We start from the raw sequence: 24689 nt of genomic DNA, 5'->3' as shown, positions 1-24689 counted from the left end.
ACATTTTGATGAAGGTAATCACATGTTTAATCAATTTTATCTTTTCTTCTTAGACTTCCAAGGAAATCTGATGTGGAAAGGTGAGTATGAAAAGATCTTAAATCTGTGTCTGTATTGATTGATCTATGACTGTGGATGTGGGTGTGTGGATAATGGGTGGTGGAGGGCTGTGGATTGGAAACCTTGGCCAAAGGGGCCTAGGGTGATTTTCATATCATCTATTTAGGGAGTCCTGGAAAATGTAATTTCATCATCCTTGACAATACTTGGTGTGCAACCAGTTTTGGGGCTTATATTCTGCAGACCTTTATTGAGTGACTGTTGAATGAGTGATCTGGTCAGGTACCGGAGGGAGTAGGAAGATGTAGAAGACAAAGTCCATAATGGAAGAGTCTGAGGAGCAGACTGACTTTAGAAAGTTGGCTGCTCATTTGCCATTTGCTAATGATGCTATTGGATATGTTTAGAGAATTGATGTTTGCCTACTGCTATTGTTTTATAATTAAGAAAATTTTAGTTTAGTTGGAGTTTGGGGCTTAAGACTTAACTAAACAGTATGTTTCCATAGGCCAAATGAACACAATAAATTAAGGTTTCAAAGAAATCATGTGGTGGAGATTTAAATTGTGACTACAGTATATGCTTCTCGACCATATATCTGTGGCACTACTTACGCTCCTTGGTTGATTTATTTTTTTAATACCAAGTCATGGCAGGAGTGGTGGTGGTGTTGCATTTATCAGTGGCTACATTCTACTGCCAAGCCAAACTTACCTTTTTGATAGAATTAGATAAAAAAGGTAGAGGTGGAAGAGACAATCGAAGCATACCTGCATATGGTTTGGCTGGTCCTTTTTTTTTTTTTTTCTTTGTGGTTTTTTTGGCCAGGGCTGGGTTTGAACCCGCCACCTCCGGCATATGGGACCGGGGCCCTACTCCTTGAGCCACAGGCGCCGCCCTGGCTGGTCCATTTTAAAGGAAGAAAACATAAGGCAAAGGCTTGTTCTGTCTGCTCTGGAGTAGGAAGGGAAACTGAGCCTTTGGAAAACTGACTCACGTTGAGATAGCATGATATCAGCAAACTGTGTTATGAGAATTTAGAAAAGGGGATGTTTCCATTCTAGTAGAGAAATGCATTTGGGAAATGCATTTGGGAATTAATGTACAAGTATATTTGCTCTGAGAGAGAAAAGCAAAGATCTTCCATTCCTTGTAAGCCTTTGGTGAGTTAGAGTGACAGTACCCTAACGTGGCTGCCAGATGTTAATGTACCTTTAATATTTCTTTTGTGTCTTGCCCATGATACGCTTATTTTATCTCTTATGATCCTCAAAGACACTGGCAAAAGAGTCATAATTGTGCCCTTGATTCTTCTCTTTATAGTACTACTAATCATATTGCTGGCTGATCTTTAAGGAAGCCTTTCAGTTTGTTTGTGGGTTATGTATGTTTTCTCAATGGGAACTAGACTCCGTAGCCCTCAGTCAGGATTGTACTTCAGTAAAAACTTTTATTTTGATGCATTGCATCATGATGGTGATAATTGGCAAGGTGCAGAGATATAGATTGTTTCTGTACACCATTGAACAACTGTACTAAGATTAATCATAAGATTAATAGGTCAGAATCCATTTGGAGGGAAATTGGTGTCCTCCTGGGTCCTGCCCAGTCTTGGCTAGTTGATTATTTTTTTCAGTGTCTTAAGTTTTGTAGTTGTTCTGAAGTTGAGAAGTCTAACTAACACATTGATTTCAGGGCTTCAGGAGTAGATATTAAAAGTACTGATGAATATTGGGAGAAAAAAGCGTAGTAGTAGGTATAGCATAGATGTGGACAGACTGTTTTCCTTTTATTTCTAGTACTTAACATTCACTTTGCTTGGACAATATTTAATGCATCCAAGTTTGTCATTGAAATTAGTTTGGTAAAGAGTTGAATAGTTAAGGTCTTTATTTTTTTTAAGGTCCTTAATTCAATTTTTTAATTCAGGCTCTTGCAAGATGGGAAATGGGCCATTGCTTTTGTGGAAAGAATACAGTTTCAAACTTTATCAAAGATGTTTTAATTCTTTTCTCTTACTGAAATGGTTACTAATTACTAGTTAAGTTACTCCTAATTTCAGCTATGAAATTCATAATTCATAGCTCTTAATTTTGTCCCTTCTGTGAGCTAGTTAATTTCTACCATATATCCATGAACTTAGTATAGTTTAGTAAACAACTGTTATTACAATATAAAACTAATTTTAAAATGTGATTCTTTGCTAAAACATTCTATTGGGCTTATTATTCTGAGGTGAAAATAAAGCACATGCAGGTGGTATACAGAATGACAGTAATTCGTATTTAGATAAATATTTTAGGTTGTTCATTTTGTTGTGGTTGTAAACAAAGATTGATTTATTTTTTGGCTACAATGAAATAAATTGTGAAATACACTTTCTAAAATGTTGGTTTTATTTTATAGGAAAATAGAAATAGTGCAGTTTGCTAGCCGGACACGCCAACTCTTCGTTCGATTGTTAGCTTTAGTAAAATGGGCTAATGATGCTGGCAAAGTGGAAAAGTGTGCGGTGAGTTAAACTTTCAATTTTACTTTGTATAAAATAACTTTTTAAATGCTATAATAGACATAGTTTCTAATTTTAGCTTTATATGTACTCATGTGTTTTGAGTGACATTACTTATGTGAATAGTCATATTTCTATATAATATATAATGTATTTCTGTGGAAATTTAGTATTTCTTTGTAGATACCTGATCAGAAAGAAGAGTAGGAGCTATCTGGAGCATGATTACATGAGGAGACTTTTGTATGAGACTAAAACTAATGGGGGGAAATGGTTAGCTTATGTTTGTGTGGTTCCTTAGAATTTGCAAGATTCTCCCTTAAATTTTGCTTATTGATTCTTGATAATTATGTGAGAATAGCCGGTATTTTATTCCTATTTTACAGATGAGAAAATTATAAGATTCCTAGAAGTTACACGGCTCCTTCAAGGTTACAGATCTGATAATAGCATTTTATCTGTTTGTTTATTCATTTACTAGTACTCCAAACCGCAGTTTAGAACAGAGTAAGGGCACGGCTGATGAAGACTTGAATCAGGCACAGTCCTTGCCTTCAAGAAGCTCATAGTCATTTGACTTTTGAAATGACTCTTCTGAATTCAAAGAAGTGACATGCAGTGGAAGTGTACCAAAGATGCTAAAAGCTACCAAAAAAGCTTTATGCTATATTCAAGAAGCATTCAGGAGGAAGAACATCAGTAGGGATCTTATATTAGCTCATTGAACTCACAACTTGGGAAACACGATGTAGTGTTAACAGATGAGGCACATGGTTACTCCTATTTTACTTCATTTACTTCTAATGAGGAGAGTGAAGTTTGTATTGAAAAGAGCAGAATAATTGTCATAAAATGAATAGCCTTGAAATAATGGGAGCGTTTACCCACTTTCATTGAGGTTAGTTCTCCAGGCCCAGCTGATCTAACCACTGTTATATTTGGGAAGTGGGGGAAAGTGAGAAGCAAGCTTGATGTTGATGCTGTAATTCCTTTTTTATCATTCAGTCATGTAATGACACCTAATGTGCATAATGCAATGGTACATTTCAAAACTATTAAGAATTGAGTATAATTGTGATGGATGTACTACTTAGTTCATTGTAAGCATTTCACATTGTATATTGAAGCAGTACCCTGAACCCCATAAATGCATCAATGTAAAAAGTTATGATTTAATAAAAACTAAAAAAATAAAAATTTTTATAAGTTTTCATAGTTTAAAGCATAAAAACAATTTTTGTTGGTTAAATTATATTTGAATGAGTTTTTACAATTTCTTAAGTTTATCAGACTTCCTAGATAAAATTAGCAACTGCCCAGTATTGAGGTATCATAATAAATTTATTTTTAGCACCCTGACAAGCTAAGTTGAAAATATTTTATAGTAATTTTTTATTTGAAAATCTATGAGGTTTTGCCTATTCCATAAAATTCCACTTTAGAAAGAAAGCTGTACCACAATTCTGTTTTTCTGTCTGTAATTTTCCTAATACCTCATCTCAGTTTTAGCCAGCTGCATTTGCTTATCCTCTGTTTCACTAGATTGTTAGACATACAGTTTATATTATAGTTGCCAAAGTGAAAGGAGAAAAGTTATGGAAAACTTGAGAATTTTAAAGTCTAGAATATAGGCTGCGCCTGTGGCTCAAAGGAGTAGGGCGCCGGCCCAGTATACCGGAGGTTGTGGGTTCAAACCCAGCCCTGGCCAAAAACTGCAAAAATAAATAAATAAATAAAGTCTAGAATATAGATTCCTTTTGAAACTTAAAAACAGATTTTCATTGAAGTTAATGCTCAATTGAAGCCCTGGCAGCTAAGCCAATGGTAAGGCTGGAAAAATTCTGTAAGTCACATCCAGTCACAAATTTTCTATCTCTAGGAGTAAGCTAATATCCTTCTATATGATGTTGATCAAAGGTTTGTTTAAGGGGAGAGTATTTTATACCATATATTAAGTTTTCCTTATGGAGGGGGTAAGCTTCTGTTTACTCATTGGTTATTATCTGTCAACATGATTGGGAAATTAAAATTTGTAAACAAAGTCTTTTGTATACTGTAAACCATCATTCAAAAAATAGGTTTTGTCATGAATATTAATAAACAGGCTTATTCCAAGCTTATTTATCAAAAAGTTTACAGTTTGTTTCATTGTTTCGGAATTTTGGACACCAGGTCTAATGAATCTATTTGGCTGAAGTGAAGAAGCATGGTATAGTATTTCTGAAAAGCCTAAAGTTTCTTTTTATTAATTTAATCAATTTGGGGTATTATTTTATTGAAGATGTTCATATTTTTAGAAAAAAGTTAGATAACCCTAAAAGTTAAATTCCTAATTATACCAAGGGTATTTAAATCACCTGTTTGATAGTACTGAGTTGTGATTCAATAACATAATATCAAGCAGAATTTAAAAGTCTGGCTTTGATATTGAACCATATTTATTCATCTTTTACTAATTCATAGTATTTTTTCTATTCATTTTTTGAATTGGTTAAAATAAGTTATATTCTGAATAAAGTCTTATACTAAACTTTTGGCATTTTTGTTTTGTGAATGTAGATACGGGTATGTTTATGTCAGGGTTACAGTCCATCATCTGTAGAATTACAGAGGATTGTTGTCTTGATATTTCTCTTTTTAATCTAATGATTATTTAACTCACTCATCTCATTAGAAGTTCTTAAATAGATAGTGATCTTTAGCCATGCCAGACATATTATGATTGTTTAAATCTGCAGTTTATCAAACTCTGACTAATGGTAAAACAACCTGGATAATGTTGTGTCTAAGGAAAAGAGAAAATATCTTTCTCATTCTCCTAGAGCTTTTAAAAAAAATAGCTTTATTGAGCTATAATTCAAATACCATACAATAACCCATTTAAAGTATACAATTGAGTGATTTTTAGTATATTCACGGATATGTGCAGCCATCACCACAGTTAATTTTAGAACATTTTAATCACCTTGAAAAGAAAACCTATTTAGCTATCACCCCATAGCTTTTCCACTAGCTCTAAACAGCCACTAACCTGCTTCCTGTTTCTGTAGGTTTGCCCATTCTGAACATTCCATATAAATGGAATCTTTTTATATTTTATTTTATTTTTATTTTTTGAGACAGAGCCTCAAGCTGTCACCCTGGGTAGAGTGCTGTGGCATCACAGCAACCTCCAACTCCTGGGCTTAAGCGATTCTCCTGCCTCCGCCTCCCAAGTAGCTGGGATTACAGGCACCCGCCACAATGCCTGGCTATTTTTTTGGTTGCAGCCATCATTGTTGTTTGGCGGCCCCGGGCTGGATTCGAACCTGCCAGCTTAGGTGTATGTGGCTGGCACCTTAGCCGCTTGAGCCACAGGCGCCCAGCCTAAATGGAATCTTACGTGTTCCTTTTTTTGTTTTTATTTTTTTGGCTAGATTAGAAGACAGATACAATGAACTTTAAATTCTAAAATTCATTCTCAGCCTTTAATAATACACATTAGCAAGTAATTCAGTTTATATAAAATAAGTTTCTTTACTTCTACTTTCCAGACCTTTTTCTCACTTAGACTTTTGGCAAAGCAAAATATAAGAAGTCAAACGTGGGATAAGAGTACTGATCTCAATTTGTGAGCAGTTTATATTCTAAGTTTATTAATCATAAAATGAGATTATTTCTTCCTGTTTTTACTCAAATTCCTAAAAATATTGACCTAGTATTCTCTAACAACACATTTTGCCTACTAATATTGGGTCTCGAATGCATAGAATTAATTTGGCATCTTTATCAGATTTATATTTTCCAGTGTCATTTGACTCACTCAAAATTTAGGCAATTTGACTAACAGAAAATGGAAAAAGGCTTTGTCAAAGCTTCAAGAAGAAATCTTGATTAGAAAATAAGTTTAGAGGGCCCCCTCCTTGAGATAGTTGTGTAAATCAAAGCAAGAGCTCCTGGTCAAACTATGATCTCAATCTTATTGCTGATTGGGTAGGGAGAGGGGATGGCGGGAAGATTTTGTCTCTGTATCTGCTCCCTGAGCTGTTACAGCACTCTTAATGCCATCTCTGAGCTCCTCATCCTGATCTCAGTTCATCTGTTTTAGACAGATGAATCTGATGATTTTTATTTTAAACTTACTCTACCTCAGAACTATTCTCCCTGAGTCTGATCTTTCATGAGTTTGATTGAGTCACCATAAAAATGCAAAAAGATGAATATGATATTAAGATCTTCCTGGTTCCATTATTAGCTTTCTAGGGTTTTAAGGATTTGCATCACTTCTTTCATATTAATCTGAGTAAGGTATGCTCTCTATGAATGTGTCACGGACAAAGGAGACAAATGGAGAGCACTGGCCCTTGAAAGATGTCTCCGAGTTTTCTGGATGTTCTACAAGTGGAACTGGTCTACCTGCATTTCCCTCACTGGAATAGCCGCCTTCTAAGCCACCTTCTTCTCTCCTCTTCAGCATATTATAGCCTTGTGGCAGGTCACTTGCCCAGACATTCATATTGTCTAGGCCCAAACCAGAAGACATAGGGTGACATCAATGGCTACATTTCCTCTACCTGCTCCTAAGCAATCATCTACAGAAGAACCTCTGCAAGTTGAGCACCCAAAGGACTGTATGTAACAAACTGGTCAACATACCGAGGTGGTCAACATAAGGAACTAGGCCTACTGTACTGACAGGTACACATGTCTGGTCTATGAAAATTAGGTCAACTTGAGCTGGCCAACGTAGGGAGGTGGTCAACTATGGAGGTTCCAATGTACTTAATTCAGTAAAATTAGTTAAAAAAAAAAAGCCTCAAAGGCCAATTTTTCTAAGGACAAACAAAATAGTCCCTCCAAAATGGCAGTACTTTGGATGCAATTTAAAATTACATAACTTTTTTTTTTTTTTTTTGAGATAGACTCTCACTGTCACCCTGGGTATAGTACTGTAGCTATTATTAATTTTTAGAGGCAGAATCTTGCTCTGTCACACAGGCTGAAATGTAGTGACTCTGTCACACAGGCTGAAATGTAGTGACTCAGTCACAGCCCACTGTAGCCTCAAATTCCTGGGATTAAGCAATCTTTCTGCCTTAGCCCACCCAGTAGCTGGGATTACAGGCACGTACCACCACATCTGGCTAATTTTAAAATTTTTTTGTAGATTCAGAGGGTCTCACTATGTTGCCCGGGCTGGCCTCAAACTGCTGACCTCAAGTGATCCTTCTGATTTGGCCTCTCAAAGTGCTGGGATTATAAATACGAGCTACAATGACCAACCTGTGTTCTTTTTTGACTGGCTTCTTTAATTTAGCAACTTTTTTTTTTAGCATAGTGTTTCCAATGTTCATTCATGTTGTAGCATGTATTAGTACTTCATTCCTTTTTATGGCTGAATAGCATGGTATTACATTGGTACTACATTATGTCTGTTTGTTGGTTAATAGGCATTTGGGTTATTTCCAGTTTTAGACTGCTGTAAACAGTCATGTTCAAGTTTCTATGTGGATGTCTGCTTTTAGGCGTGGAGTGGCTGGGTCATATGGTAATTCTATATCTAATCATTTGAGGGAGTTGACAGTCTGTTTTTCAAAGTGGCTGTACCATTTTACATCCCCACTAGCAGTCTATGGAAGTTCTTAACTTTTCACATCCATGCCAGCACTTTCTGAGTCTAGCCAGTCTAGTAGGTGTAACGTGATATCTCATTGTGGTTTTTAATTCGAATTTTCCTGATGACTAGTCATGTTGAACATCTTTTTGTGTGCTTATTGGCCATTCATACATCTGCCTTAGAGAAATGTCTGTTCAGTGTTAAATTCTAAAGGAGACTATTATTAATCATATTAACAACTGGTATGTGAAAACTTAAAAAAAATTATTGTGCTCATTTCGAACAAAAAGAAAAACAACAAAACATCATTAGGGACCTATGTGGATTTACTAATAAGTTACTCTAAAGTTTTATCTTTGTTAATGTAGTTGAAGCTTGTGTGTTGTGTTCAGAGAGTATTTCATTAATTACTTATGTTGAAGGTAGAGTGATGTGGGCTAGATAAACTGGCATCTCTATAGGGTTGGTCCATGCCTTGCTGGAGGGAAGTTTGATCTTGAATTTATTCTGCTAGGCAGTTTTATAGTGACCTGAGTGAAGGGAGACTTGAGATGGCCTAAATCTGAGTAAAAACTAATTCAGAAGTTGAGAGTATATTAGCAGTGTTGTAGCTGCTAAAAAGAAGTTAGTGTTGATAGCATTGATAGAAATCCATTGTACCAGGCATAGGAGGTAGCATTTCTACTATACTATTCTGTATATTGGGTCTATTTTAAGTGTTAGAAGAAACTTTTTTTTTGTTTCAGCTTCTTTGATTATTGATTGTCTTTGGGCAAATGTCTTAACCTAATCTTCAATTTTCTCATTTCTAAGGTGATAATTATCTAAGTCTATTTCTGAGAGTTGCGACAATCAGATAATAAAATAAGCCAGGGATGGTGGCTCACACCTGTGATACTAGCACTCTGGGAGACTGAGGTGGGTGGATTGCCTGAGCTCAGGAGTTTGAGACCAGCCTGAGCCAGAGTGAGACTTTGTCTCTAAAAATAGCCGGGTGTTGTGGTGGGCACCTGTAGTCCCAGCTACTTGGGAGGCTGAGACAGGAGAATCGCTTCAGCCCAAGAGTTTGAGGTTGCTATGAGCTGTGACACCAGAGCACTCTACCAAGGGCAACAAAGTGAGACTCTGTCTCAAAAAAAAAAAAAAAAGATAATAAGCGTAGAAATGTTAAGAAAATGTACAACATTGTATGTGCATGATGTGGTATTCTGGGTGCCATGTTTAAGTTGGCCCTGATAATCTGTTTGAAGGACATAGGAGATTTTAAGTAGTTCTATTCTAGAATAGAACTAGAAAATAAAAGTTTCCGGGAGGTAGGTTTTTAGCTCTCTAATGAGGTCTGCTAGTTCAGGCATCCTTATGAAATGCATTGAGTAGAAAACTGATGGAAAGGGTTTCTGCATTGGACATGAAAGTTGGCCTATATTTCATAATGGGCAACGTTTTTGAATGTTTTGTCTGTTCCGCGCACTGTTCTGAAGGTTTTATATGCATTAACTCTTTTTTTTTTTCATTTATTCCAATTGGTATAGTTATATGTATTTTGGGAATACATGAGATATTTTGATATATATATACAATGTATAATAATCAAGTCAGGGTAATTGGGAAAACCATCACCTCAAACATTTTTCTTTGTGTGGGGAACTTTATAATTCTTCTAGTTATTTTGAAATATACCATCAATTAACTGTAATTGTTTTTTTGTGGCTGACTGATTTTCCATTGTGTATATATACCACATTTTCTTCATTTGTCTATTGATGAACACATAGGTTGATTTCATATCTTGGCTATTATGAATAGTGCTGAAATAAACATGGGTGTGCAGATGCCACTGATAAACCAATGTCCCTTCTTTTGGGTATATACCCAAGCAGTGGGATTGCCCAGGGTGGTGTCAAGCTCCTGGCCTCAAGGGATGCCCTAGTCTTGGCCTCCTAAAGTGTTGGTGTTACAAGCGTGAGCCATTGTGCCCTGCCCTCTCACTATGGTTTTGATTTGCATTTCCCTGATGATTAGTGATACTGAACATTTTTTCATATACCTGTTGGCCATATGTCTGTCTTCTTCTGGGAAATAACTTTCCGGGTCTTTTACCCATTTTTAAATATTTTTTTCTTAATGAGTTCCTTATATATTCTAGTTATTAATCCCTTGTCAGGTGGATAATTTGCAAATATTTTCTCCCATTCTGTAGGTGGTGTCTTCCTTTTGTTGATTTCCTTTGCCATGCGGAAGCTTTTTAGCTTGCTGTAATCTTATTTGTCTGTTTTTGCTTTTGTTGCCTGTGCTTTTGAGGTCTTATCAAAAAAAGTTTGCCTAAACCAATGCCCTATAGCATTTCCTCAGTGTTTTATGGTAGTAGTTCCATAGGTGTAGGTCTTACATTTAACTGTTTAATCCATTTTGAGTTGATTTTTATATATGGTGAAAGGTTGGCATCTAATTTCATTCTTCTTCATGTGGATGTCCAGTTTTCCCAGCACCATCTATTGAAGAGACTGTCCTTTCCCCAATGTATGCTCTTGGTGCCTTTGTTGAAAATGAGTTGACTGTAAGTGTGTGGATTTATTTCTGGGTTCTCTATTCTGTCTCATTGTTTATGTCCATTAACTCTTAATCTTGAGAACAACTTGATAAGGTTAGGAATCATTATGATTTTCATTTTATAAATGAAAAAACTGAGGCACAGGAGAAGTTAAGTTACTTGCTTAAGGTAACAGGGCTGGTGAGTTGTAGAGTTAAAATTGAGACCAAGGCAGTCTAGGTCCAGGAGTCCATGCTTTTAAATATTTCTTTACTAACTAACTCTAGAAGTCTGTAAAAGTAAAAAGCATTTTATTCTTTTTACTTTTCCTACCTTTTGATGTTGTATGTATAATGTTATGAAGAAATGCATTACAAAGGTATTTACTTAAAGTGACAGAAAATTATTTTAATGTCATATATAAGTATACTTATATAAGGAGTTTCAGACTAACCTGAGCAAGAACCAGACTCTTTCTCAAAAAAAAAAAAAAACCCCAAAAGCTACTCTTCTGACATAAATGAACAATATAAGAAATAGAAATATTTCTCCTTTCTTCAAATTATTGGGAGAGTTTTTGAACTATTTTGAAATATATAAAACCTATATTAATTGTCTTTGAAATTTACTTTGGAATGAATAGGTGATATTTAATGTGAAAAGCAGATATTTTTCAAGGAAGTTTAATACATTTACCCTTTGCTTTAAAGATGATCTCAAGCTTTTTAGATCAGCAAGCCATCCTGTTTGTGGACACTGCTGATCGCCTGGCCTCATTAGCTAGAGATGCTCTGGTCCATGCGCGCCTGCCTAGTTTTGCCATCCCATATGCTATTGATGTACTGACAACTGGGTCTTACCCACGGCTGCCAACCTGTATAAGGGTAAGTACTTTGTCCCCGTACTCCAAAAAATTGAAGGTATTAGATTCTAGTATATTATTAAGTAGCCCAGCAAAAAAATACTTTATAAAAATTAGTTCATACAGTTTGCTTTTTTCTCTATAAGTAAAATTATGTTTTTAAAAATACATTGGGGCCAGAATGTGAGTAGATATCAAAATGGGCGAATCTTTCTTCTTTTTTTCTTCAGGAGTGAGCAGATGTGCAAACTTAACATCTATTTCAGATGTGATAAGGCTGTTTGCTAGTTGCTTTTGAAAGTATTTTAAAAATCTATCATTATAGTAGTTTACTGAATTGGTGCTATATTGTATTTTATATTTTAAGAAGTGGTGAAAGTCATCTAGTAACATTAAGTTGTTTCAGAAATAGAACATGAGGAGGATCATTATGTTCTTAGCTAAATGGTAGAATCATTGATAGGGTCACTATTATTGGATGTAGACTGCAGAAATGAGTGTTGAGATCTTCTTGGGTAAAGGAAGAAAATGTTTAAAAACAAAAAAAAATTCTTCTTTGTACATTATTTAAAATTAACTTAAATTTTTTGTAGGATAAAATTATTCCTCCAGACCCAATTACGAAAATTGAAAAACAAGCTACACTTCATCAGCTGAATCAGATTCTTAGACATCGGCTTGTAACCACAGATCTTCCTCCTCAGTTAGCAAATCTTACAGTTGGTATGTAGCTGAAATTTATTTTTTAAAGAGTCGACTTACTAGAACATTTTCTTAAACAGCTTTTTGGGTTTTATTAAAAAAATTATCATGATGTTTTGACTCATGCTTTTGGTGGTACTCAAATCCATGACTTGTCAACTGTATTATTTCTCTTTAGTGCCTAGAAAAGCAATGCTGGTATTTGAAGCTTAGAAGTAGATGAGATTACCAGGGGCTGGAGGGGAAATACATTGGGGCCAGAATGTGAGTAGATATCAAAATGGGTGAATCTTTCTTCTTCTGTTTTTTTTTTTTGTTGTTGTTCGTTTGTTTTGTTTGTTTTTTTCAGGAGTGAGCAGATGTGCAAACTTAACATCTATTTCAGATGTGATAAGGCTGTTTGCTAGTTGCTTTTTGAAAGTGTTTTAAAAATTTATCATTATGGTGGTTTACTGAATTTCTGAGGTCTCAGAGTTGAGCCTTAGAAAATGTTCATTTATGTTAGAAGAGTTGCCTTTGGTTTCTTTTTTTCTTTTCTTCTCTTTTCCTTTTTGTTTTTTTGAGATGGGGTTTCGTTCTTGATCAAATTGGTCTCCAACTCCTGAGCTCAAGCAACCTGCCTTGGCCTCCCACAGTGCCAGGATTATAGGCGTGATCCACTGCGTCTGGTTACCTTTGCTTTCTTGACCTGGAAACTGGCTATCACTTAGTTGGCAACCACTGAATTGTTTGAACACTTTAGTCTTTTTAAACTTCTTATAAGCAAGACTGAGAGTTGGTCAGCAGAAAGCTGCTTATTTTCTAGTAGAGTACACAACCACCACTACTACTACTTCTTCTTCTTCTAAAAGCAAATGGCCGGGTGAAGTTTCGAGTTGAAGGAGAATTTGAAGCCACCTTGACTGTAATGGGAGATGACCCTGATGTTCCATGGCGCCTTCTCAAGCTAGAAATTCTAGTTGAGGATAAGGAAACAGGAGGTAAATTATAAATACTGATTTAAATCATAAGTATAGATTAAGTATTTGATATTTTTATATTATTGAAATATTCCTATAGGATAATAAATGTGTATAGCAGTTTATCCTATGATTCTAAACAAATATTGTGATAATTATAACTGCCTGCTGACCATGGAAGTTTCAGTGTTCTCAGAGTATATTGTTTTCTAGTTTCCATAGGTAATTTCAGTTCTTTTTTAAAAAAGTTCATTGTTAATATATGCTTCCTTAGTTGGTACTGTGACATGACCTCTACACTTTTCTAATTAACTACTTTATTTTCTCATGCCAATGGAAGATGGGCGAGCTTTGGTTCATAGTATGCAAATCAACTTCATCCATCAGCTGGTGCAGTCTAGGCTTTTTGCTGATGAGAAACCACTTCAGGACATGTACAACTGCCTACGTATCCTTCTGAAATTTAGGACATACATATATAAGGATTTTGTGTCTTCCTGTTCGTCCTTCCCTGACCCCTATATTTCATTGTCCTTAGTCTTGAGCTGCAGCAGCCCCCATTCCCTCCCCCAACCTTTTTGGGCAGAAATAGGGCTGGGGAACTGGTCAGTTGAAGAATAGTGATATGTCTGTAATAAACCGAGTTTAAAATTTTACCATCAACTTTGTAGGTAAAAATAAAAAGTGAGTAGTTAGACAGTGCCTGTAGCTCAGTGGGTAGGGCGCTGGCCACATACACAGAGGCTACCGGGTTCGAATCCAGCCTGGGCCAGCTAAAACAATGACAACTGCAACAAAAAAATAGCTGGGTGTTGTGGCATGTGCCTGTAGTCCTAGCTACTTGGGAGGCTGAGGCAAGAGAATCACTTAGGCTGAAGAGTTTGAGGTTGCTGTGAGCTGTGACACCATGGCACTCTACCCAGCTTGAGACTCTGTCTCAAAAAAAAAAAAAAATGATTAGTTAAATATAATACTATTTGGGAAAATATAGTACTATTTGGTTAATCCAAAATCTCTAAATTGTGATGAATTAAGGGGCAACCTAGACCTCACAGTTTGTTTATATTGGTTCAGAATTAAATATAAAATCTTTTTCTGAAATTATGCCATAAATTATAACACTTTCTGGGATGAGTCATCACAGAAATCAGATCCCAGAAATTTCCTTCATAGCCAGTTTTTCAGGAACAGAGCCTTTGTTAAATGAAGTTTGCCTGTGCTTGACTGATCATTAGAATAATCTGTTGTGTTAGATTTACTTAACGATACCCATCAGATTCTTTCTGCTTATCACTTCAGTTAGAAGTATTACATTCCCAAACTCTAATGTTAATCCGGGAGCGGTGGGGAGACCTTGTGCAGGTGGAAAGGTATCATGCTGGAAAGTGCCTCTCCCTCTCAGTTTGGAAGTAAGTAAAATTGGTTCTGGTGGGTTCATGCTATGATTTAGAAATAATCATTTTGTTTATCTTTTTCTCTAATACTTCTAATTTAATATACAGATGACTGTTGAACAACACAGGTTTGAACTGTGCGGGTCTGCTTATACATGAATTTTTTTGACCAAACACAGATTGATTAATAGGAAGGGCTGACTTTTCTTATATGCAGGTTCCTCAGGGCTATGTGTATAACTTAAATAAGGAGTATGTGCAGATGTTGGTATGCCTGGGGGGATGCTCTAGAACAGTGGTTCTCAACTTTCCTAATGCCGCAAACCTTTAATACAGTTCCTCATGTTGTAGTGACCCCCAACCATAAAATTATTTTCGTTGCTACTTCATAACTGTCATTTTGCTACTGTTATGAATTGTAATGTAAATATCTGATATGCAGGATGTATTTTCATTGTTACAAATTGAACATAATTAAAGCATAGTGATTAATCACAAAAACAATATGTAATTATATATTATGAAATATTTATTTCTAATTACAAATAAATGAAATTTTGAAGCATGATGTAGCATGGGTAACAGGCTCAATATAATAACAGTAAACTACATTGCTACATTTTGTGACAGTATGCGTAAAAAGCCAATGTCACTGCAGTGCGAAGGTTGAGATTGCTTCTTTCTCACCAGATCAGAAATTCTTGGGGTAGTCTTTGCAAGAGCACAATGAAGATCACCCTCCACAAGTCAACTTCTGTATTTAGACTTGATAACCAACAAGCTGGAAAACCCTGTTTCACAAAGATATGTTGTTGGAAACGGAAGAAGATGGTGCAACACAGTCTCAGACAGAACAGGATATGAATGCAAACACTTGATCCAGATTTTTGTAACTGGCATTGTAGAGAAATCAGTTCTCGCTGTATCACTGTTAATAAGTTCAATGAACTCCTCTTGTGCTGTCTCAGGAACATCTTCAGCTTTGACTGTGAATGGGCTTCTGGCAAGTGCAAATGGGGTGTCAGATAGATTTAGAAAGTACGATTAAATTTCCTCTGCAAGCATGTGCAAGTGTTCTTTCACAGAAATTCCGTAATCCTTTTGTCTGGTTCAATGTCATGTTCCTCAAAGAAAGCAGATAAGGTAAGCAACATGTAAATTTTATTTTCATCCAATTTTTTTTTTGCCAAAGCTGAAGTTTCATTTGGAATGATTGGATCTTTTCAGACAAATCGAAGCATGTTGCATTTGGTCCTTGCAGTGATAAATTTAACTCATTCACGATGGCAGCGATGTCAACCAATTAAGCTATTTTCTGCAGTTCACTTTTATGGCTGAAAAGTACTTCGAACTGCAGTCTTGCTTTCTGATTAAAAAACGTTGTGAGTTCATCACGAAGCTCAAAAACACAGTTTAAGGCTCAGTGCCTGTGGCTCAAGCAGCTAAGGCGCCAGCCACATACACCTGAGCTGGTGGGTTTGAATCCAGCCTGGGCCCGCCAAACAACAATGATGCTGACAATCAAAAAATAGCCGGGTGTTATGGCTGGCACCTGTAGTCCCACCTACTTGGGAGGTGGAGGCAGGAGAATCACTTGAGCCCAGGAGTTGGAGGTTGCTGTAAGCTGTGATGCCATAGCACTCTACCCGGGGCGACAGCTTGAGGCTGTGTCTCAAAACAAAACAAAAAACCCCAAAAACAACAACAAACAAACAAGAAAAAATGGTTTAAAACTTCCTCTCGACAACCATGTCACTTCAGTGTGAAATAGCAGAGCATCGTTCGGCGCATCCAACTCCTTGCATAGTTGTGAAAACGGTCGACTGTTTAAAGTGCTCACCTTTACAAAAGTGACAGAACTTATGACGCTTTTCGTTACTTCTTGTAACTCTTGTGGCAGCGTCTTCATTGCTAATTGTTGCCGATGAATCATACAGTGAGTTCCGATGACTTTTGGTGACTCATTCAGTACCAAACGTTGAAATCCAGATCGACATCCTAGCATAGCTGGAGCACCATCTGTGCAAACAACACAAACCTTTTCCCAAGAGATCTTAGGCTCTTTCAGAAATAAACCAACTGTGTCAAATACATCACGTGCAGTAGTTGTCGTTTCAGGAGGTTTGCGTAAAAACCTCATCTTTAAAGTTGCCATTATTAATATACCTCATGTAAACCAGTAACTGTGAACAGTTTGCAACATCTGTAGATTCATCAAGCTGGATACTAAATATTGGAAGTGGAGCAGATTTAATTTCCTCGATTACCTGATCAAGAACATCAGCAGACATGTCATCTATTCTTCTGCGGATAACAGTGTCATTAGAAAAGGAAATTGCACTCAATTTCGTAACAAATTCGTCTCTGATCATAACTCGAACAATGTCTTAGGCCTCTGGCAACAGTAAATTCTCAGCAACAGTGTGAGGTTTCATAGCTCTGGGGATTCTGAGTGCCATCAAATATGAAGCTTCAACAGCTGCTACGTTGTTTGTGGTACATGAAGTTTGGCTTTCTTGACTCCATCAGCTTTGCTTCTAAAATACTTGGTATCCTTGCCAGCAAAGCTCGGATGCTTGCTATCAAGATGGCATTTTAGTTTGTTCGGCTTCAGATATTCAGCTGATAGAAATTCACAACAAATAACACATTGCGGTTTCTTAATTCCTGCTGTAATTATTGAGGTAAAACTATACTGTAAAAAATCCTCACTATATTTTCTTTTCTTAATGTTCTTCTCTACACGATCCATTATTATGGGATGGTTTGCTAATAAAAATAATATATAACAATAGCTTTAATAATACAAAAGATGATACTTGGCATAGTTCAGTCAATACAGTTCATTAAAGTTTCCTATGATTTACTATCCTGTTGTTTTTTTACATACCTGTTACTGTCACAAGGGGGCAGTATTCACATCAACCACAGCCGAATATAAAAAGACTGATCAGCATCCAGATTAAGTTCCCATGGTACAGATATATTTTTTTTTTTTTTGCAGTAGTTGATGATTTTCCAGTACATGATTTTACATTTACCCAGTAATTATAATTCATGAAGTGTCGTTTTACCTCCAATACTGCTGCTTTCAATACAGTAGCTGCTTTTAACAGAGCAGCTGCTTTCAACACAGTAGCTGCTTCCAACATAGCAGCTGCTTTCTACCCAGTAGCTGCTCTCTACACATGTGTGACTGGTCCGCATAAGTACATTATGGTGCCAACCCTGTCACATACACCTGTATTTGTATGGGGTGTATGTGATGAAGTTGGCAGGATGATGTCATCACGCCAGGTACTCGAATGTGGGCGTATCTGCATGTGGGCAGACCCTCCTAGAGACGATAGAGGAGTGGTGTCTTGGTTTCTAAGACCATTGAAAATATGTGTTTTCTGGTAGTCTTAGGCAGCCCCTGTGAAAGGGTCGATCCACCCCCAAAGGGGTCGCAACCCACAGGTTGAGAACTGCTGCTCTAGAACCAACCCTCTCCCATCCTGTATATTACAGGATGCTTGTATACCAATACCATACACCTCTAGTAACATGCTTTTGTATAGTAAGGTCCCATGGTATGCTGCAGACCACATAGACATCCGTAATTCCTTTCTTAGAACATGGCATGTTTTACATACAGAGACTTTTATCTATTTGTACTACTATTCTTAAAATGTTTGGGTGATTAGATTACTCTGGGCTTATACCAAATTCTTAAAAGACCATTGGGTTAGATTGTTAGGTATAACATGCATGCTTATCACAGTTTTCTATTTTGAATTGTACCTTTTATAAACTTTAGGGGGGAGAAAATCAGTATCAGGCTGTTTATAATCCTGTTTCCTCTTTTGAATTTTGCTTGATTCCCATTGTCTGTAAAGGAATTCTGACAGGTTGTTTTGTTTTAGGGTTCCCGTGCACATGCGTGTATGTGTGTTTGTGTGTGTGTATGTTCTGTGTTTTTTTATGCAATAAATCAAGTATCGTGTTGAATTACAGAACAGCTGTTTTCCTATTATTCCCCCCCACAAACACTCAGTGCCTGCCATGTTCCAGGCTCTGGCTTAAGTGCACAATAGATGGTCTTTATTTTATTCTGAACATTAACAGTCTGTATTGAAAAAAATTCTTAATATTTGTTTTTTCTCTTCAGTCAACAGGTTCTTGGGAGAAAAACAGGGACAGCATCTGTTCATAAAGTTACCATTAAAATTGATGAGAATGATGTCTCTAAGCCTTTACAGATTTTTCATGATCCTCCTTTGCCAGCTTCTGATTCCAAATTAGTAGAAAGAGCCATGAAGGTAAAAGATCTCAATATATTTTAATGTTGGTTTGACTAAATAGATATAATTTATCATTTACACTTAAAATTTTAGCACGAATTCTTTAAAATACCTAATTATTCCTAAAACCCTTTATGAAACTTGTTTTAAGTGAATGATATGCATTTGTTGGTTTTTTAAAAATATCCAACATAATAATGTATAATTTTTAAGATATTCTTTGAAATTTTATAATTTAGATTAGATCACCATTTTATTTTTAAGTTCTAGCATTTTAGCATTATGATAACTGATACAACTATGACAATGAAGTCCAGGAACTCAATCCTAGAAAAAGTGCTACATATCTCATTGCTGAATATCACTACCATCACCTTCAAAGTACTTCCCTTGGCCATCTGGTGACCCTAGTTTTATAACCTTGGTCTGTCAGTGTCTCACAGCTGTTGTGTTCGTGTGGCTGTGGTAGTGTCCCCTTGAGTGGCACTCATTATTGTGTGCTGTATAATGATGGCAGCTCTGATGGTCTTTCTAGAAAAAGTTCCAAAATTGCTGTGCAGGGTGGGCTAGGCAGTGGCGTCAGTGCATGGCTTCCCAAGGGGAATACTTCAAAGATGACCTACTGATATTCAGTAATCAGATATGTAGCTCCTTTTCTAGGATAGGTTCATGAACTTAATTGTCTGACCTTGCGTAGCACCTTGCATCTACACTCATCAAAACATTAGCTATAGTTTTTAAGCTATCAGTACCCTATAAGTTAGTCGTTAACTTTACCTGAGTTTGCTTTCTTTTACTGGTTAACATTTAATCAGTGTGATTCTAAAAGGAAATATCTTGAAGCACAATAATTTACTCTCAGGATTTTAAAAAATATGTTTACATTGTACATATGATTCTGTTTTTATTTATACAGATTGACCACTTATCAATAGAAAAACTCCTGATTGATAGTGTCCATGCAAGAGCTCATCAGAAGCTCCAGGAACTGAAGGCCATTCTTAGAGGCTTCAATGCCAATGAAAACTGTAGGTTCTTTTAAGTGACATCTTTGTTTTTCTTTTGTTTAGTATGTAGTTTTATTTTATGCAGAGTCTTTCTCAGTATAATCTTTTTCCTTATACACTGCTTTTGTTGTGGAAGTGGGTATTTCTGCATTTTAACTTGTGATCCACCATACTTGTCCAATTTTTTTCCTTATTTGCTTCTTTCTTATTCAGCTTGAAAAACATTCAACATTTTTGACATGTTTACATGTTGTGTCTCCTTAAAAATTTTTTTCTATGCAGTGGAGCTATTTCAACACTTTATATGAATATTTTCATTTTTCTTCAAGTGATAAAGCAGCATTGCAGATATTTATAGTGTATTTATGAAATATGCCTCTTTGAGTAAAGCAGAATTTAACTCTTTGGAAAAAAAAATATTTTTGAGGCAGCGCCTATAGCTCAGTGGTTAGGGCACTGGCCACATACACCCAGGCTGGCCTGTTCGAACCCAGCCCACACCAGCTAAACAATAGTGACAACTACGACAAAAAAATAGCTGGGCGTTGTGGCAGGTGCCTATGGTCCCACCTACTCAGGAGGCTGAGGCAAGAGAATCGCTTAAGGCCAAGAGTTTGAGGTTGCTGTGAGCTGTGATGCCATAGCACTCTACCAAGGGCAACATAGTGAGACTGTCTCAAAAAAATATATATATTTTTGAATTCTTAATACATAGGGTTCAAAAAAAAATGCAGATACCCACATAGTAAAAAATACTCAAAATTTAGGTACCAGTAAATATAGTCAGAGCTTGGAGGGACAGTCAGTCTTAGAAAGTAAGCCCCTTCATTCTAGAAATATAGTTTCATAACATCATAATGAGCATATTACCCCTCCTTGACCCTAGTTGTTTGGGCCGTGATTACCTTGTGCCCAACATACTTTTTAATTAAGTAAGATGATGTGAGTAAAGTACCTTATAAGTAGGAAGTCCTAATAGTGCTAGTGACAAAGGTACTGCCTTTCATCATCACAGAGCCTAGCTCATTCCATTATTATACTTACAAAAGCAGTGTCCTAGGTATGTACTAGTAAGCCTGTATTAAAACCACTTTGACAGAGTAGATAAAAATATTGGCTGAATTAAAAAACCAAAAAATAAATCTGTATTTAGACTACATACTCATTCAAGGAAAGTGAGTGGCCAAGTGCAGTGCCTCACACCTGTAATCCTGGCACTCTGGGAGGTCGAGGCCGGTGAATTGCCTGAGCTCACAAGTTAGAGACCAGCCTGAGTCAGAGCAAGATCTCGTCTCTAAAAATAGCTGGACGTTGTGGCAGGCACCTGTAGTCCCAGCTACTTAGGAGGCTGAGGCAAGAGAAACACTTGAGTGCAAGAGTTGGTGGTTGCTGTGAGCTACAACGTCACTGCACTCTACTGAGGGTGACAAAGTGAGACTGTCTCAAAAAAAAAAAATTAATGAAATAAAATAAAAATCACTAGGCCAGAGATGAAATTTATTCTACTTACCAAACAATTTTCTCCCCACTATATCAAAAAGTGACTTATTAGTAACTACCAAGTGAAAGTAAAACTGGAACTCAGCTCACTGAGGTTAGATTTTTCACTAGCTATTTTAATCCATTTTAAGGAATCTTGGATATTTTTTTTTCTTTTCTTTTTTTTTTTGCTCTAGTATTTGAGACAGGTATGTTTCAGGTCAAGTTGAAAATTACATTCTTCGGTCGGCGCCTGTGGCTCAAGGAGTAGGGCGCTGGTCCCATATGCTGGAGGTGGCGGGTTCAAACCCAGCCCTGGCCAAAAACCACAAAAAAAAAAAAAAAAAAGAAAATTACATTCTTCCTTTTGAGCTAGTAATTGACATAATAATAGTATTCCAAATTTTGCAAGATCATGTTTTTCCTCTAACATTCAGGATCCTTCAATAGTTGGTTGGTTTATACTTACTGAGAAATAATTTTTCTAGAATATATTCAGATAAAAAAGTAATTTTTAATTCTTAACTATTTAGCTTCCATAGAGACTGCACTTCCAGCCCTTGTTGTTCCCATCTTGGAGCCCTGTGGTAATTCAGAGTGTCTGCACATTTTTGTAGATTTGCATTCTGGAATGTTCCAATTAATGCTTTACGGACTTGGTAAGTTACTAAATGATCCCTTGATATAAGAAAAATATTTTTAACAAAAGCCAAATATTTTAAAATAAAATATTTTTTAAAATAGAAATATTTCATCATTAGGTATTGGAGGGACTGGTATACATCGTGTTAAAAATAGGTATGGAAATAACAACTCTGGCTGATATCAGTAATTTGAGCCCTGTTTTAACTCTACTTCAATTTTCTTATATCACAAGTTAAACTTCCTAACATAAAATGCATTCACGTTGTTTCTCTTAGGTAAAAGCAATAATGTTGGTGGGTTGGTGTATTTTTGGTTATCTATCCAGTAGTTCAGTGTCTGTTTTACCACTAATATATGGATGCCATGGAAATGACTACAAGGGATTCTAATGTCATTTGTGGTTAAAGAATATATTTATGACAGTAGAAGCATCTAAGATAACTTGGGGTACAGAATCCTAGAGGAGAGGATTGTTTTTCTGGCTTAAGCACAATAGAAATCAAAGTCTAATTTCTAACATGTTCTGTTCCTGAGCTGGTGTTTTGAAAAGATGAAATACTAGGAGATTAGTCCTTTTATACTGCTACTGGAGCAGTGTTCTTGAATATATTAGCACATTTGCCATTTGAAATTAATATTAACCTAGATAGATTGAAAATAAAGGGTTTCCTGGTTATATTATATGGCTGTTTTTTTCCTATAGGCTATTCAGAGAAAACTAGACTTTGAATGACATCATATTTATCTTGGCTAAATGGCACATTCATTAAATGTTTTTCTTTCTTTTTTTTTTTTATATTTTTGGAGACAGTCTCACTATGTCACCCTCAGTAGAGTGCTGTAGCGTTACAGTTCACAGCAACCTCAAACTCTTGGGCTTAAGCGATTCTCTTGCCTCAGCCTCACAAGTAGTTGGGACTACATGTGCCCGCCATAACGCCTGGCTATTTTTTGTTGCAGTTGTCATTGTTTAGCTGGCCTGGGCTGGGTTTGAACCCGCCAGCCTTGGTGTATGTGGCTGGTGCCGTAATCACTGTGCTACGGGCGCCGAGCCTTTTTGTTTGTTTGTTTGTTTTGTTTTTGAGACAAAGTTTCACTATGTCGCCTTAGGTAGAGTGCTGTGGTGTCACAGGTCACAGCAACCTCAAACTCTTGTGCTTAAGTGATTCTCTTGTCTCATCTACTCAAGTAGCTGGGACTATAGGCAGCTGCCACAACACCCAGCTTTTTTTGTTGTTGTAGTTGTCATTGTTTAGCAGGCCTGGGCTGGTTCGAACACATTAGCCCCTGTGTATGTGGCTGGTGCCCTAACCACTGAGCCACAGGCGCTGAGCCTTAACTGTTTTTCTGATTATTAACATAGTACTACTCAAAAAAGATCTAAATACATAAAATGAGAAAAGCATCAGAAAATAGTCTTTTATGTATGTATGCTTATCTTAGCAGTTCAGGGTGCTATAAACAAATATCGTAGACAAGTGGCTTATATAACAGAAGTTTATTCTCTCATAGTTCTGGGGATTAGAAATTCAAGATCAAAGTACCGGCATGGTTGGTTTCTGGTTAGGGCTCTCCTCCTGGCTTATAGATCTCACCTCACTCCATCTTCTCATGGCGGGGAGAGCAAGCTCTCTGGTTTCTCTTCTTATAATGCTACTAATGCTACTAATCTTAAAGGCCCCACCCTCATGACCTCATGTAAACCTAATAACTTCCCAAAGGCCCCTTCACCAAATTACCATCATATTGGAGATTAGGACTTCAATATACAGATTTTGTTTGGGGGGGGCATGATTCACTCCATAAGAGTGCAATTCTTTTTATTTTTTTCTATACTTTTTTCATTAGTTAAAATCATTTTGTATCTCACTTTTTTGCTTAATATTCTGTTTATTAGCATTTTCTAGTATCATTAAAAATTCTAAAAGAGACATAATTAGCAAGTCAATCTCCAGCCAGCAGCTGTTGCACATGCCAGAGACCATTTGTGTTTAATAAATAAACATTTAAATGGAATTTTTTAGTTCTTAGAATTTTTAAGGTTCAAGTCTAGTAATACTATGAGTTTTAAATACTTAAAATTTAAAAATACTAACTAGACTAAAAGTTTGAAGAAATAAATATGGGCAAAGAATTAATTCATGCATTTGTTACTTGTTCTTTCTGCCAGTTTACATTTGCTATTAGTTGTCTTATTATTAGTTGTCTTATAACTTTCTCTAAATGTTACAGAAGGAAATAAAATTAGTTTGGTTTATATCTAATGATGCATTTAATTAAGTTTTTCTCTGACTCAAAAATAACATTTTCTGCCTAAAACAATAATTTTCATTTTTAAGTTTTAGGCTATCTAGATAAAGTTATGTTTCTCATGTAAGCAGTTTCTTAATTAAGTGCTTTATTTTGTAGACCAAGCCACTATGGATGACATGGAGAAGTCTGTGAATGATGATATGAAACGGATCATTCCCTGGATTCAGCAACTTAAGTAAGCTTATTTATTTAGCTCAAGACTAAAAGTGGAGACTTATTTTGACAGGATATGTTTCCTTTCTATCATTACTCTTGATCAGTCACTGCCCTTTAGGGTTATGACATGAAACTTGAGTACCTTTTGGTACATTAGAATCTAAATTCTCTTGGAATAGGTCCAAGATGGCAGT

At 36.2% G+C, this 24689-nt stretch overlaps 1 protein-coding gene across 4 annotated transcripts in view; it reads left to right on the top strand.

Moving 5' to 3' along the window:
• The window catches only part of MED14 (mediator complex subunit 14), a 91019-nt gene that overhangs the window by 7128 nt on the left and 59202 nt on the right, over positions 1–24689 (top strand). For 3 of the 4 annotated variants that reach the window (XM_053581162.1, XM_053581161.1, XM_053581163.1), the window contains exons 2-12: positions 54–80; positions 2467–2572; positions 11406–11579; positions 12151–12280; positions 13111–13239; positions 13559–13666; positions 14495–14627; positions 18763–18913; positions 19812–19923; positions 21915–22040; positions 24436–24514. In XM_053581162.1, coding sequence (XP_053437137.1) covers positions 54–80; positions 2467–2572; positions 11406–11579; positions 12151–12280; positions 13111–13239; positions 13559–13666; positions 14495–14627; positions 18763–18913; positions 19812–19923; positions 21915–22040; positions 24436–24514 — 1275 coding nt within the window. Of the gene's footprint in view, positions 1–53; positions 81–2466; positions 2573–11405; positions 11580–12150; positions 12281–12465; positions 12524–13110; positions 13240–13558; positions 13667–14494; positions 14628–18762; positions 18914–19811; positions 19924–21914; positions 22041–24435; positions 24515–24689 lie in introns of those variants that run through there. The other variant, XM_053581164.1, reaches the window with a different exon arrangement.

Source organism: Nycticebus coucang, chromosome X (genome assembly GCF_027406575.1).
Source record: "Nycticebus coucang isolate mNycCou1 chromosome X, mNycCou1.pri, whole genome shotgun sequence".
Taxonomy (NCBI): domain Eukaryota; kingdom Metazoa; phylum Chordata; class Mammalia; order Primates; family Lorisidae; genus Nycticebus; species Nycticebus coucang.
Note: the sequence above shows the minus strand (reverse complement) of the source record. Positions and strands in the feature narration are given on the sequence as shown.